The 11,998-nt window shown below is 56.1% G+C and overlaps 1 protein-coding gene across 1 annotated transcript; it reads left to right on the top strand.

Moving 5' to 3' along the window:
• Positions 1 to 5,897: 5,897 nt before the first annotated feature.
• cek1 (Serine/threonine-protein kinase cek1) lies at positions 5,898 to 11,610 on the top strand (the record flags this gene model as incomplete). The annotated part of the gene is made up of 2 exons (XM_036641376.1): positions 5,898 to 6,386; positions 6,445 to 11,610. 2 exons carry the CDS (start codon positions 5,898 to 5,900, stop codon positions 11,608 to 11,610), a joined length of 5,655 nt encoding a protein of 1,884 aa, XP_036493474.1.
• Positions 11,611 to 11,998: the final 388 nt, after the last annotated feature.

Raw genomic sequence — 11,998 nt, 5'->3', positions numbered from 1 at the left:
GCAGAGAGGATTTCCCAACCACCAGCACGATGCCTGTCCGGAGGCAGACATGCAGTAACATGAGTCGTTAAGGTTGTCTGGGGTTGCCGCAAAGAGGCGGCTAAATTCCAGACAGAAACTTTCAGAGTCTGAGCTCCTGGCATGTTTGGGATGACAGGCGTGGGAAGTCTCGATGTGTGAGAGACAGAGACTGGGAGAGGGAATGAGAGTGCCGCCGCCGGCCCACTTCCGAGCATTTGATGGGGAGCTGTGACCCGAGACCCGGCCGTGGCTTTTTGGGAAGGAAGAAAGACAGCCACTTTGTGCTTGGGACGAACAGTTTACACCAGGCGTCGATCTTGAGCAGGAATGTAGTCGATCATGCACGGGACCTAACCTCGATCAGTCATCAATGCAATCTGTGCGGTTGACGACACAAGGGACGACTGAGAAGATCGGTGGCCTAGAGAGATGGCGGCTCCATTGGCTAACCCGAATGTTTCGCGAGGCGCAGGCCCGCGGGGCGTGAGTAACACGTTCAAGGTGCCTTGTGTGCCGTGGCAGCGTGGATGGAAGATCATTTCGAAGGACGGATCTCGATTCGGCGCCGTTTACCCCAGCCCGTGGATGAGGTAGACTAACCTTCCAAAGGCAGGCTCCTGGTTCAATGACAAGGGGGCTTTCGGAAAAGCCAGCGGTCTGGGAGAGTAGGGTATCATGGCAGGGATACTCGAGATGAAGATGATGGAAAGTCTGGAAGAAGGTGATGGACGCCGGGAGCACGGCAGGTGGGCGATGGTGACATGAGCGAGTGGGCGGAGGCCGAAGGGTAAATAGTGAGACAAGGTGCAGGACGGGAGATAAAAAGAGATCAAGCAGGACGTTTGGGGGGGAGAATGGTGGTTCAATGTCCACACTGCCCACTCCACAGCGAGTGAGAAGGATGCAGATTGAAGCGATTCGGTGCTCGGGGATGGTGCACTCGTACAATTCTGTCACCCGCGGGATCCTTTCGTCACCCTGCCGCCGATTGGGTAAAGATGCTAGGGATGACGGGATTGGCAAGCATCATGCGGGCAGAACGCTTGGCGCGGGCGTTTTGGAGATTTCGGGGTCGAGCCTGCCAAGCCTGCTTGATCGATAGCACTGTTCCCAGTTCGAACCTGGCAGCGATGGAGCGAGCGGTGGACGACGTCGGCGGGAGGTGGATGTGAGAAGAGACGGAGGCGGAGGCGGTGGAGGTGCATGCCGGATGGACGTCGTCGTGAGATGGTGGTGCCAAAATTTGGCGTGCTCTGCCGTTGGACGCGACTTAACGTGGCCAAAAATGGAACAGTTGACCCCGTCCTCGACACTTCCAAACTCCCTTGTCTGGTTTCCATCTCCATCTGTGTCGATTTGATAGGTATTTTGTGGTCTAGCTTCCGCAGTGGCAGGCGGAGCACACTCGCCTGTCGTATCGCCGCTGTCCTCGGTCTCCAGACCTCCCGCTTACTCGTTCCACGACACCCCAGACGCTGGGGAATCAGGCACTCGCAGACGGCTGGCTACGTTTCCTCTTTCTTTTCCTAGACTTCTTTGCGGCACTTGGGAACACTGTGCACATCCATCTGACCAAGCTGATGACGATGTGTGGATGTGTGTGTGTGTGTGTGTGTGTGTGGAAGAAAGAGATGGCACACCTCTCAACTCACCTCCGAGTCTTGTGTGTGTACCGGTGAGCAGATGCAGGACTGAGATGCAGATGCAGACTGGGGCACGTTACATAACAGGTGCCGCGAAAGGGTTGCTGAACTGCTGTTGCTGTGCCAGGTCTTATTCTTGGATGCCATCCGCATCAAAACTCGCGGCCACAATTCTCTGTCTAGGCGAACATTGATCAGACGTCTAGACCGGCTTGGAAGGTGTTGGCAAACACGGCGGCCACAGGCGATACGGTGAAGCCTACCAAGCACCCTAGTAAGCTGTCGCCTTTGATAGTGGGCGGTCGTCAATCGATTGCGGCTATGCAAACCCATATGACGTATGTCGCACCTCGAGACAGAGGGAAATGGCGGCAATGACATGCGCGTCCCTCACCGTTTCCAATGTTTTTGAGCAGCGAGAGGCTAGCAGAAACGGTTGCACTTGTTGATCCATGATTACGTGCAAGTGTGAGGCGGTTTTCATGTCTACATGGTATATCTACTGAAGCGTTAAAACTGCCGGCATCGAACTCCATCCGTCCCGGGCAGAGTCAGCTAGGAGGCGCGTCCAATCTTTTTGGCACTCGCCTTCTACCTGAGACACCCCGGACTGGGGACGCTCGATGTAGATCAACGCAATCCCAAGGGGCCAAATGCCAGTCGTTTGCATTCTCGAAAGGATCCATCCCAGGATGGACCATCGACGATCTTTGTGGCCTTCACCCTCCGATTCGCAGCTCCAGAAGCATGGGAGCGGTGACATGTTGGTTGCCGGCAGCGGTGCCTCAACGGCTCGACTGCTCAGCGCAGAGGGAAAAACAAAAGGATATCGAGGTCGGCGGGGTCAAACACGACAGGCACAGGTGCCGGAGTGCCGCGAATGCAACGGTGAACAGTAAGTAGCACGTACTATGCGGTACGAAGAAGCTGCTATGTGGGACGATAGGATAAAAGCAAAGCCACAGAAACGTCGTGATGGTGTGAGCAACAAGCAGCGTGCCCAAGTTGCAGGAGTGCGGCTTGGGATGGGGAGACCAGGTGATGGTGTCTTACCACTATGGCATGGGCTGGCGCGGGAAGCCCCAGTGACAGTACCACCTCTAGCTCCTAGCACGCATCTTAGTGCTTGGGGCCGACGTGCGATGCCTCATCATGCCAGAGTATTGGTCCCTGTTGCGAGTACGTAACGCTTGATTGTCCGGTTTGCAGGTACTGTGGACAGTGATGCGTGTGCTGAGAACCCGACCTGGCCGTCTGTACCCACGTCGGCTTCGGCGTCGGTGGGCCGGAGGGGAGGGGAGCGGCGGGGGGCTGAACTGAAATGCACGAGACCGAAGATGGGATAGGCGAGTTTGTGGGATGGCATTTGGACCCCTGGAGCGGAAGGGCCAGCATTCATGAAGACGACACTCGTGCGTGCGGGCAGGCCTGTATCTAAGACGCAAACTAACCAAGCCAGCCCGCAGCCCGAGCCCAGGGAGACAGACGGGAGCAAACTTTCCCATGTGGCCATTCCGGTGCCAAACTTCGGGCTGTCGTTTCTGTTCTCTCTCCCTTGGGTCTGGAAACACATTCCGGACAATCTTCTATCTTCATGTCTGCGTCAGAAGCCAAAGTCAAAATTTTAGACAATGTTCAAAAGAGCCTTTCCCTCGATGGTCCGGTAGGGTAATTACATACGACGCAGGGGAGCTCGTACAAGGGGACGAGATAAGAAAGGAAGGCTCCGAAGAGAAGAAAACAATGTAGACGAGTAAAGGCATGGGCTGAAGAAGGGGTTTGTTTGTACATGCCTTAGGTAATAAGGCTTCTGTTTTGCATAGCATCATCAAAGTGGTCCAAAAGGAAACGGGATGAGGGACACGAGGCGCAAGGTAGGGCAGGTGGGAGAGGAGAGAGGAGAAGGGTCCAATGCGTTGAAGTGTGTGATGCGCTGCTTGCCTCCAGAAAATGGAGACACAGGCTGTATGTACTGCGCACTTGTGCCTGCTGGCTGCAGACCAGACCGCAGCATGTCGGATTGCTTGCATGACCGTTGCGACGGTGATTTTCGTCCTGTGCTTCTTACTTTCTTTTTTCTCAAGCTGCCCATCCGCCCGTCCGTCCGTCCGCCCCTTTACCTTTTTCTGCCTCCCACCGTCGGCGGGCCCCAGTTGCTATCACTCTGCCTCCTGCCTGATGACCAACTTAAGGTGCGATGGAAGTACATTTCGGGTTGTATTGATCCATGCGTTGGTTTGTAAGCGGCATCCATGGATAGAGCACAGGAGAGGGGAGGTGAGGAGAGAGGAAAGGAGTAAGGTGAGGAAACATGTGTACACAGGTAAGCAGATAGACTGATGGATCGGCCTTAGAGGAGAAACGTAGCGAGAGGAGGAGAGGTGAACGATGATAAGACTCTAGAAAGCATGTCGGTGGATTCAAGTTACACTTGCGCATACTCCTGAGGTGTCCATACTTGCACTTGCAGTGGAAGTTGTTGATTTGTTTCCAGCGGATGGACGAGAGAAAACCTCCGAGTGGTCCATCAGCGCGGCCCCTCGCGGCGGCGCCCCCGCCAGCACCAGCCAGCCCAGCCCAGCCCAGCCCGGCTCAGCCCAGTCCTTTCCGCTCCGTCCAATGTGTGAGGCGTGCCCTAGTGCGTGAGGTGCCCAGGTGAGGTGCTGCTTCCAACTGTTCAGGAGGGCCGGGCTGGTGCCAGCTGCACCGCGCTCTTGCTGTGCAGATGCTGGCAACTGAGGTGAGATGCCCGGTGGAAGGTAAGGTGGATGGCGGGCGGGACGGGGGACGGGGGACGGGGAAGGAGCGAGCCCCTTCCCCCTGCTGCCTCGAACCTTCCCACCCACGACGACCTCGAACCTTTACCTGGCACTGGCACAGGCACTGGCTCTACTGCGTAGTATCGTCCTTTGGTGGTTTGCTCCCACCCCAAAAATTCACACACCCGACTCCCCGACTCCCTCGCTCGTGTTTTAGCGAGTCCGCTAGCTGGAAAGAGGACTAGGCTGCTTTGGGTAGAGGTACGTGGTGTCGCATACAAAGATGGCGCCTATTGCATGTATCGCTACTGGGTCTGTCCCAGAAGATCCCGGCTCCATTGGTCAGACCGAGCCCCTTCCCCGCTTAATCCGACCATCCACGGCCTGACCACTTCCACAGGCAAGAGGCCAGTACCTACCTACCTACCTACCTCAGGTGCGGCAGGTGTGGTGCCTGCTTTGGAGTGAGGTGGTAGGCAAGGTACCTACTACGCAGTACAGGCTGCCCGTAAGGTGCCGTCGGCCGCGACGCGACGGGACCACTGCCAACTGAGCTGCTCTCTGCTTTCTGCTGGGGGGGGGGCTCGGCTTGGACTGGGCTGTTGCCGACGTTGACCTTAGGCAAGAGGTGCTAAGGCAAGGCAAGACAAGACAAGAGGAGCGAGCAGGGTAGGTAATGAGTGTGACTGTCAACCATCATCACAAAGGGCCACCCTGCGGCGTGAACTTTGGCGTGTGTCCTTCTCTTGACCTTTTTTTTTTCTTCTGCCCTCGTGTTTTTTTGTTTGACGACGACGACAACGACACACAAGGCCCAGTATTCCGTACGGCCAACGGCACTGCGCTGCGAGCTCTGTCCCTTAGGACAAGTCAACTGCGATTCTCGCTCCCCCCCCTCGCCTCCGCTTCTCCATCGTCAGTCACGTCGAGTCGACCAACTTCTTTCCTGCCCTGATCCCCTTCCGGCACGAAACGTTGAAGGAGTAGCCAGCTAGCCGCCAACACCTCCGGCCCTGCGCTGCATCACCAAACGACGTCTTGACGTCGAGCGTTCCTTTTCCGATTTCCGAACTTCATCTTGGCTTTCGATTCTCCAACGAACGCTCGCTGCTTGGTGGTGCCGCCGACTGCCTTCGTCCACCGTCGCCCACCCCCGACTGAACCTCGCAACTCCTGGGTCAGCGCAATCGCCAAATACCGGAGCTTTCTCTCGCTTCCCGCGCACCGAGACTGCCCGCTTCGATTCTCGTCATGTCTTGTGGTCTGGCTTGTCTGTAGCCTTGGCCCCTTGCCGGACAACCTGGCTTATTTGGTGTCGCCGAGTTGAACCAATTCTCGACCACGCCGCAGCCTCCATCTTCTTTCGCCCACATTTCGCAACAACACCCTTCCAGACAGTACTCGCTCGCCGAGACGATTCAAACCGGCCAATGGTATCGACACAATCGGGGATTCTGCCCACCAACTTCCAATCATGGACCCTCAACCCAGCATGCTGGCACCCCCGGCCGTGACCAATCTCCGGTCACAAGCCGGCGCAATGGAACGCACCCTTAGCGAAGACATTCGAGAAGAACGAGAAGAACTACGTGAAGCTGCCGAGCAGACTTTGAACGTTATTGTCGACCTCAACCTCGACGGTACAATCCGATGGGTTAGCCCGTCATGGACCGATGTTATCGGCACTCAACCCGAGTCGGTCAAAGGATCCGCCATAGCCGATCTGATCGTGAGCGACAACAAGACTGTCTTCGCTGATACTGTCGAGTCTATGAAGAAGGATGACTCGCGGAGTCAGCGAGTGCGCTTCGCCGTTGCCATGGGCCCGCTGTCCAAGCTGCTTCCGCTGGAAGACATCCCGGAACTGGAAACTGACGATGCTGAAGAGTGCGCGCCTGCTACGATTGACCTGGAAGCACAGGGGATAATGGTCTACGACGGAGTGTCGGGAGGAGAAAGCCACGTAAGTACACTCTGCTGACAGCTTGAGCTTCTGTCCTGCTGACGACTTCGCGTCCCAGACGATGTGGATGATCCGGCCGTACATTGCGCCCCGAGAAATCAAGATCGACCTGCCCGCCGTCATCGTGGACTCGCTTGGCTCTGGTGCCGAGGTCCTTGCCAGCTACTTGACGCAGCTGGCAGAGTCCGGGGTCGACGATCCCGAGAATCACCCACCACCGCTGCCCGTCCTTTGTCGTATCTGCGAGCGCCAGATCTCGCCATGGTGGTTCGAGAAGCACACTGACCTTTGTTTGCAAGAGCATCGGGCAGAGATGGATGTACAGATGGCTCAAGACAGCTTGACCGATCACCGACATTCGATCGTCAAAGTCCTCGACGCTCTCGAGGCTAGAAAGAGCCGGTCCCTGACGGGAGATCAGTTGACACTCCCCGCAGCAGAGTACAAGGGCATGCTCATTGGTCCTCCCCCGTCGGCATCGTCATCCCCTGGAAGCTCAGTGTCTCAGTCGAGGGAAAGGTCTGGTGGTTTTGGTCATTCCCGAGCTCGATCTTTTGCCATCAGACGCCCCCAAGCAAGAATCGTGGAATTGTTGCTCGATCTTTGCGATACGGCCATTGAAATCAGCACTCCCGCAGTCAAGGAGGCATCGTCTCAGAACCCTGGCGAGATTAGGACACAATCACCACAGTCCGAGTCTCGCATTTCCCAGGTCATGCAATGGCAATCACCCAGTACAAACACGTTGGAGCAGGAGCATGGCCTTGCACTTCTGTGCGCTGACACCGAGAAGGCTGCCAAAACCAAAGTCGAAGCCGTGTTCCGACATCGCAAGATCATCGAATACGCCGAGCGCATCAGAATTGAATTCGCTGTCATCGTCCAAGACTGCATTGATGAGGCCATGCGCAAAGCTGCTAGGATTGCCGCTGGGCGCCTTAGCGACTCGACTGAGGACGAAGAGGAGGAAGAGGGGATTAATCCTGCCCAGGATGAACTATTTTTCCAAGGATCATTCGAAAACTCCTCTCTTGCTGCTGCCTTGCAAAATGTCAGTGTAACTGACAGTCTCGAGAGACCGCGGCCGACCTCCTTCGTGGAATCCACCCGTTCGAGCAGCCCTAGGGAGTGCCCGACGCCGCGATCCAACCTAGGAGGCATCAACCCCGCTGTGCCTGCCCGTGAGTCGAGGCGGGAATCCTTGCTGTTCGAGAGCGACAATGGGGACAGTGATGGAAGCATCAGGTCTTCATCGGTGGCCTCAAGACAGCCGCCTCGGACCGACTCGCCGATTTCCGAATTTGGAGACCTTCGTCGCGCTGCCAGCGCTCGACAGCATCACCGCCGGAGTATCATCTTGCCTGGAACATCGTCACCTCGACGACAAGAATCGCCTTCACGCAACAACCAGCCGTCGTCTCCTCTCAGGATCATGAAGCCAAGGAACTTCCCCTTCCCACAGGATGGTATTACCTCTCCTGAAGCTTCTCCGCTGTTGCCAACTAGCGAGTTCAGCTCCCCTGCTCATCTGCCAATCAACCATCACCGCAGGCAGTCGTCAGCCGCCATGTCCGAATTTGTGATGAAAGGGCCTCCGTCCCCAAGAATGACAGCCCATCAGCCTCCGCCACAGGCACGGCCTGCACCCCCTTCAATCAAGGATTTCGAGATTATCAAGCCGATCAGTAAGGGTGCCTTTGGCAGTGTTTACTTGTCCAAGAAGAAATCGACTGGCGAGTACTTCGCCATCAAAGTTTTGAAGAAAGCAGACATGGTCGCGAAAAACCAAGTTGGAAATGTCAAGGCTGAGCGCGCCATCATGATGTGGCAGGGGCAAAGCGAGTTCGTTGCCAAGCTGTACTGGACATTCTCGAGCAAGGACTATCTGTATCTTGTGATGGAGTACCTCAACGGTGGTGATTGTGCATCCCTGATCAAGGTCCTCGGAGGTCTGCCAGAAGATTGGGTCAAAAAGTACTTGGGCGAGGTCGTTCTTGGCGTGGAACATTTACACAGCCGAGGCATCATTCATCGCGACCTGAAGCCCGACAACCTCCTCATCGACCAGAAAGGTCACTTGAAGCTGACTGATTTCGGACTGTCTCGCATGGGTCTTGTTGGCCGACAGAAGCGTGCTCTTGACAGCCAAAACGGAGATCCCACGCCTGACTTGCTCAAACAGGGGCCTTTCGCTCGCTCGGCATCTTTGGCATCATCACGATCTACTTCGCTGGACCTCCACGGTCACGCTCATTCCCCGAGCATGACCCCGCAGATGACACCCGACACCGGATCCAGCACTGGGCAGCCTTCATACTTTGCTCTAGGTGGCTCAGAGGCCCGTCGTGTCTCCAGCCACCGCAGCGACAGCGGTGGCAGTGAGACCCTAACCCGCATGCTAAACAACTTTTCTTTGAACGAGCAGGATCCGAACTCGCAAGCTTCCCACCCGCAGCCGGCCCACGACGAGGGCCATGATGGCACTGGACATCCATCTCCTGACCCGCCCCAGCTCCACCACGCTAGCACACAGTCCAGCGTTGACTTTCTGGGCAAGAGCACTCCTCCGCAGTCCTCAATGATGCCTCCCCCGATGGCCCTCTTCGACCCTGAAGACACCAATCGTCGCTTCGTCGGCACACCCGACTACCTTGCGCCCGAGACCATCAAGGGCGAGAAACAAGACGAAACCAGCGATTGGTGGTCTGTTGGTTGCATTATGTTCGAGTTCCTCTACGGATATCCTCCTTTCCATGCCGATGAAGCGGAGCAAGTTTTTGAAAACATCTTGGCTCGGAGGATTCAATGGCCGGATGAGAATGAGTGCGAGCCTATTTCCGAAGAGGCCAAGGACCTCATCAACAAGCTGCTGTGCATGGAACCGCAGTCACGGCTGGGTGCTAACCGGGAGGATAAGTTCCCATCGGGTGGCGATGAAATCCGAGCCCACTCCTGGTTCGACGGCATCAATTGGGAAACTCTGCTCCAAGACGAGGCTCAATTTGTGCCTCAACTTGAGCACCCCGAAGACACCGAATACTTTGACGCTCGCGGAGCCGTCCTACAGTCCTTCGCTGAAGAGATGGAGGACCAGATGTCGCCCCCTGTTTCGAGCACGGCTTCGGACTATCCCGACCGACCTCACGATGCCCTGTCCCGCGTCCGGTCCCAAGTCAACTCCATCAAGCGCAATCTTATGCCGCTGCACATCCCTCCCCACGTCAGAGACTTGAAGAGTAGACGGCTTAGCGAGCCTGTCGTTGCCGATGATTTCGGCAGTTTCACCTTCAAGAATCTTCCGGTGCTTGAAAAAGCCAACAAAGATGTCATCCAGAAGCTTCGCGCGGAGGCACTGGCATCTCAGAGCAAGCCGACCGTCATCAGCCCCGGCGGTAGCGTTACATCGCCCGGTCCGGTCCTTGAGGGTAGCCCTGTTCTTGCGAACCCGGTCCAAAGAACAATCTCGAACGCAAAGAACCGACCTCAATCACCTTCTGGACTGAGCCACGCCGCCTCCTCTCCAAGCAGGGCCTCTCAGCCGTCCTCGCCGCTTCTGGTGTCTTTTGTGGCTGGCCAAGGAAGCGAGGGTAGACGTAAGGCATCTAGCAACTCGTCAAACCTTTCGCAGCAGTCAACCGCTCCGCATCAGCCGGCCTCCCTTGACATACCACGGGTTCCGCCAAGCTTACAGAAGGCGGCTACGAGTGCGGCCGCGTCTCCAGTGAAGGGCCGGGGCGCTGCACCGCCGCCGCCCCTCGCCCTTTCGCCGCAGAAGATGGTCTCGACGCCTCGACAGGCTTCAAGCAGTCGATCAAGGTCATTGACAGTTGGATCACAATCCAATGAAGGCAGTCCGATTACGTCAGAAGTATTGGCGCATCACCGCAATCGTCGCAGCCAAGTATTCGACATGTCTCCATCCTCATCGGACAACGAGGGCGACAAACACAACGCCCTTCTCCGCGTGCAACGTCGTCGTCAAAGCTCCCGACGTCTCTCTCAGATTGCGTTCGATGGAGGACCGATGTTCCGGCCCTTGGACGTCTTGATTTGTGAAGACCACCCCGTCTCTCGAATGGTCATGGAAAAGCTTCTGGAGAAATTACGCTGCCGGACCATTTCTGTGGCGAACGGTTCTGAGGCCGTGAGATACGCCATGAGCGAAATCAAGTTTGACATCATCTTTCTGGAGTACAGGTTGCCTCAGATCAACGGTGCGGATGTGGCTCGTATGATTCGGGAGACTAAGAACACCAATTCTCACACGCCCATCGTTGCCATTACAGCATACCTCAAAGAACTTCAAGCTCCTCACTACTTCGACTCTTTGATTGAGAAGCCTATCTCGAGCTCTAAGCTGACGGAAGTTCTTAAGAATCTTTGCCAGTGGAAGCCAGAATCACCTGGGATGAACTATTCCATGTCTTTGTCTCTTCCTCATCCGATACCATCCGGCCTGCGACAAACAAGCTCACGAACTGACGATAGCCCAACTTCAAGCTCCTCGATGTTCGCAGGCCGCCCCGGCAGCAGCGTAATAACGTCTAGCCGCGAAGACTCCATCAGTTCTAGCCTGTTTGGAGACTCTGAGTCGGTATCTACGGATGATGTGCCTGTAGTTGTCAGCAGGAAGGCAACTGGAGACTGGGAGGAAGGCGGGCTGGGCATTAGAGAGGATGAGATGACGCAACTGAGCAACTCTCCAAAGTCTTTGCCGCATCTCGTGACGCAACAGTCTGCGCCAGGTCAGCTGGAAAACACCCGAATGGCGATACCTCCGCATTCTGTCGAGAAGCTGAAGGCCAGAAAGGAGCACATGGAGAAGAGACACGCAGAGGGCACCGACTCGGCCGATGACGAGGACGAGGAGCTTGGTCTGGGTCGCGAAAAACACTTTCGAGGAAAGCCGCTGCTACCTAGCTCCAAGCTGGGTATCGAGATGATGCGGGCCGACAGCCACGACAGCGTTACGATTGGCTCTGAAAGCACACCCGAGCCAATCACCCAGGTCGTGACACCCTCGAAAGAAGTGGACATGCCTTCCTTCGAAGCTTTACAAGACAACGCTACCCGCACACCACCTGACAGTGGAGTTAGCTCAGAGGACAAGACCCTGGCGCCCGACGTCGACGAGACACCTAGGCCGACAAACCGAGAGGACGTAGCGGACGAGGAGCCCACACCTCGACCCTTGGATAGGGCCGGGTTGTTGGGTACCAAGTGAAGAAGGCAACCGCCGGAGAAGGTCGCTCACATTTATACACTGTTGAAGCTTCAAGACAAACGGGCAACGCAGTAACCAACAAATACGAAACATTTTTTTTCTTCCCCTTTTCATTTTCCGCAATCGTTTTCCGACAGCGAGGCGTTACGTGGGGACAACAGCGACACGCAGACTGCATCTTTTCCTTGAGTTGAAACTGGCCGGGATGGCTTTGGCGTTCATCGGTTTTAATGGGGAGGCAATTCTCAAGTCCTCGGAGAAGAAGGGAACGAGAAGGAGGAATCAAACGGCGGAGGAGGGGTTTTCTTTTTTTGGTATTACCGTTTGCAATGCAGCACGTGTGTGAGGAAGTTGCATTGCCTCGCAGGCCTGCCGTCATTGGTCTGCA

The sequence above is a fragment of the Colletotrichum siamense genome, assembly GCF_013390195.1.
Source record: "Colletotrichum siamense strain Cg363 chromosome Unknown KSG_Cg363_contig06, whole genome shotgun sequence".
In the NCBI taxonomy this organism is placed as follows: Eukaryota; Fungi; Ascomycota; class Sordariomycetes; order Glomerellales; family Glomerellaceae; genus Colletotrichum; species Colletotrichum siamense.
The sequence above is the reverse complement of the archived record's forward strand: the minus strand, read 5'-3'. Positions and strand labels throughout refer to the sequence as shown.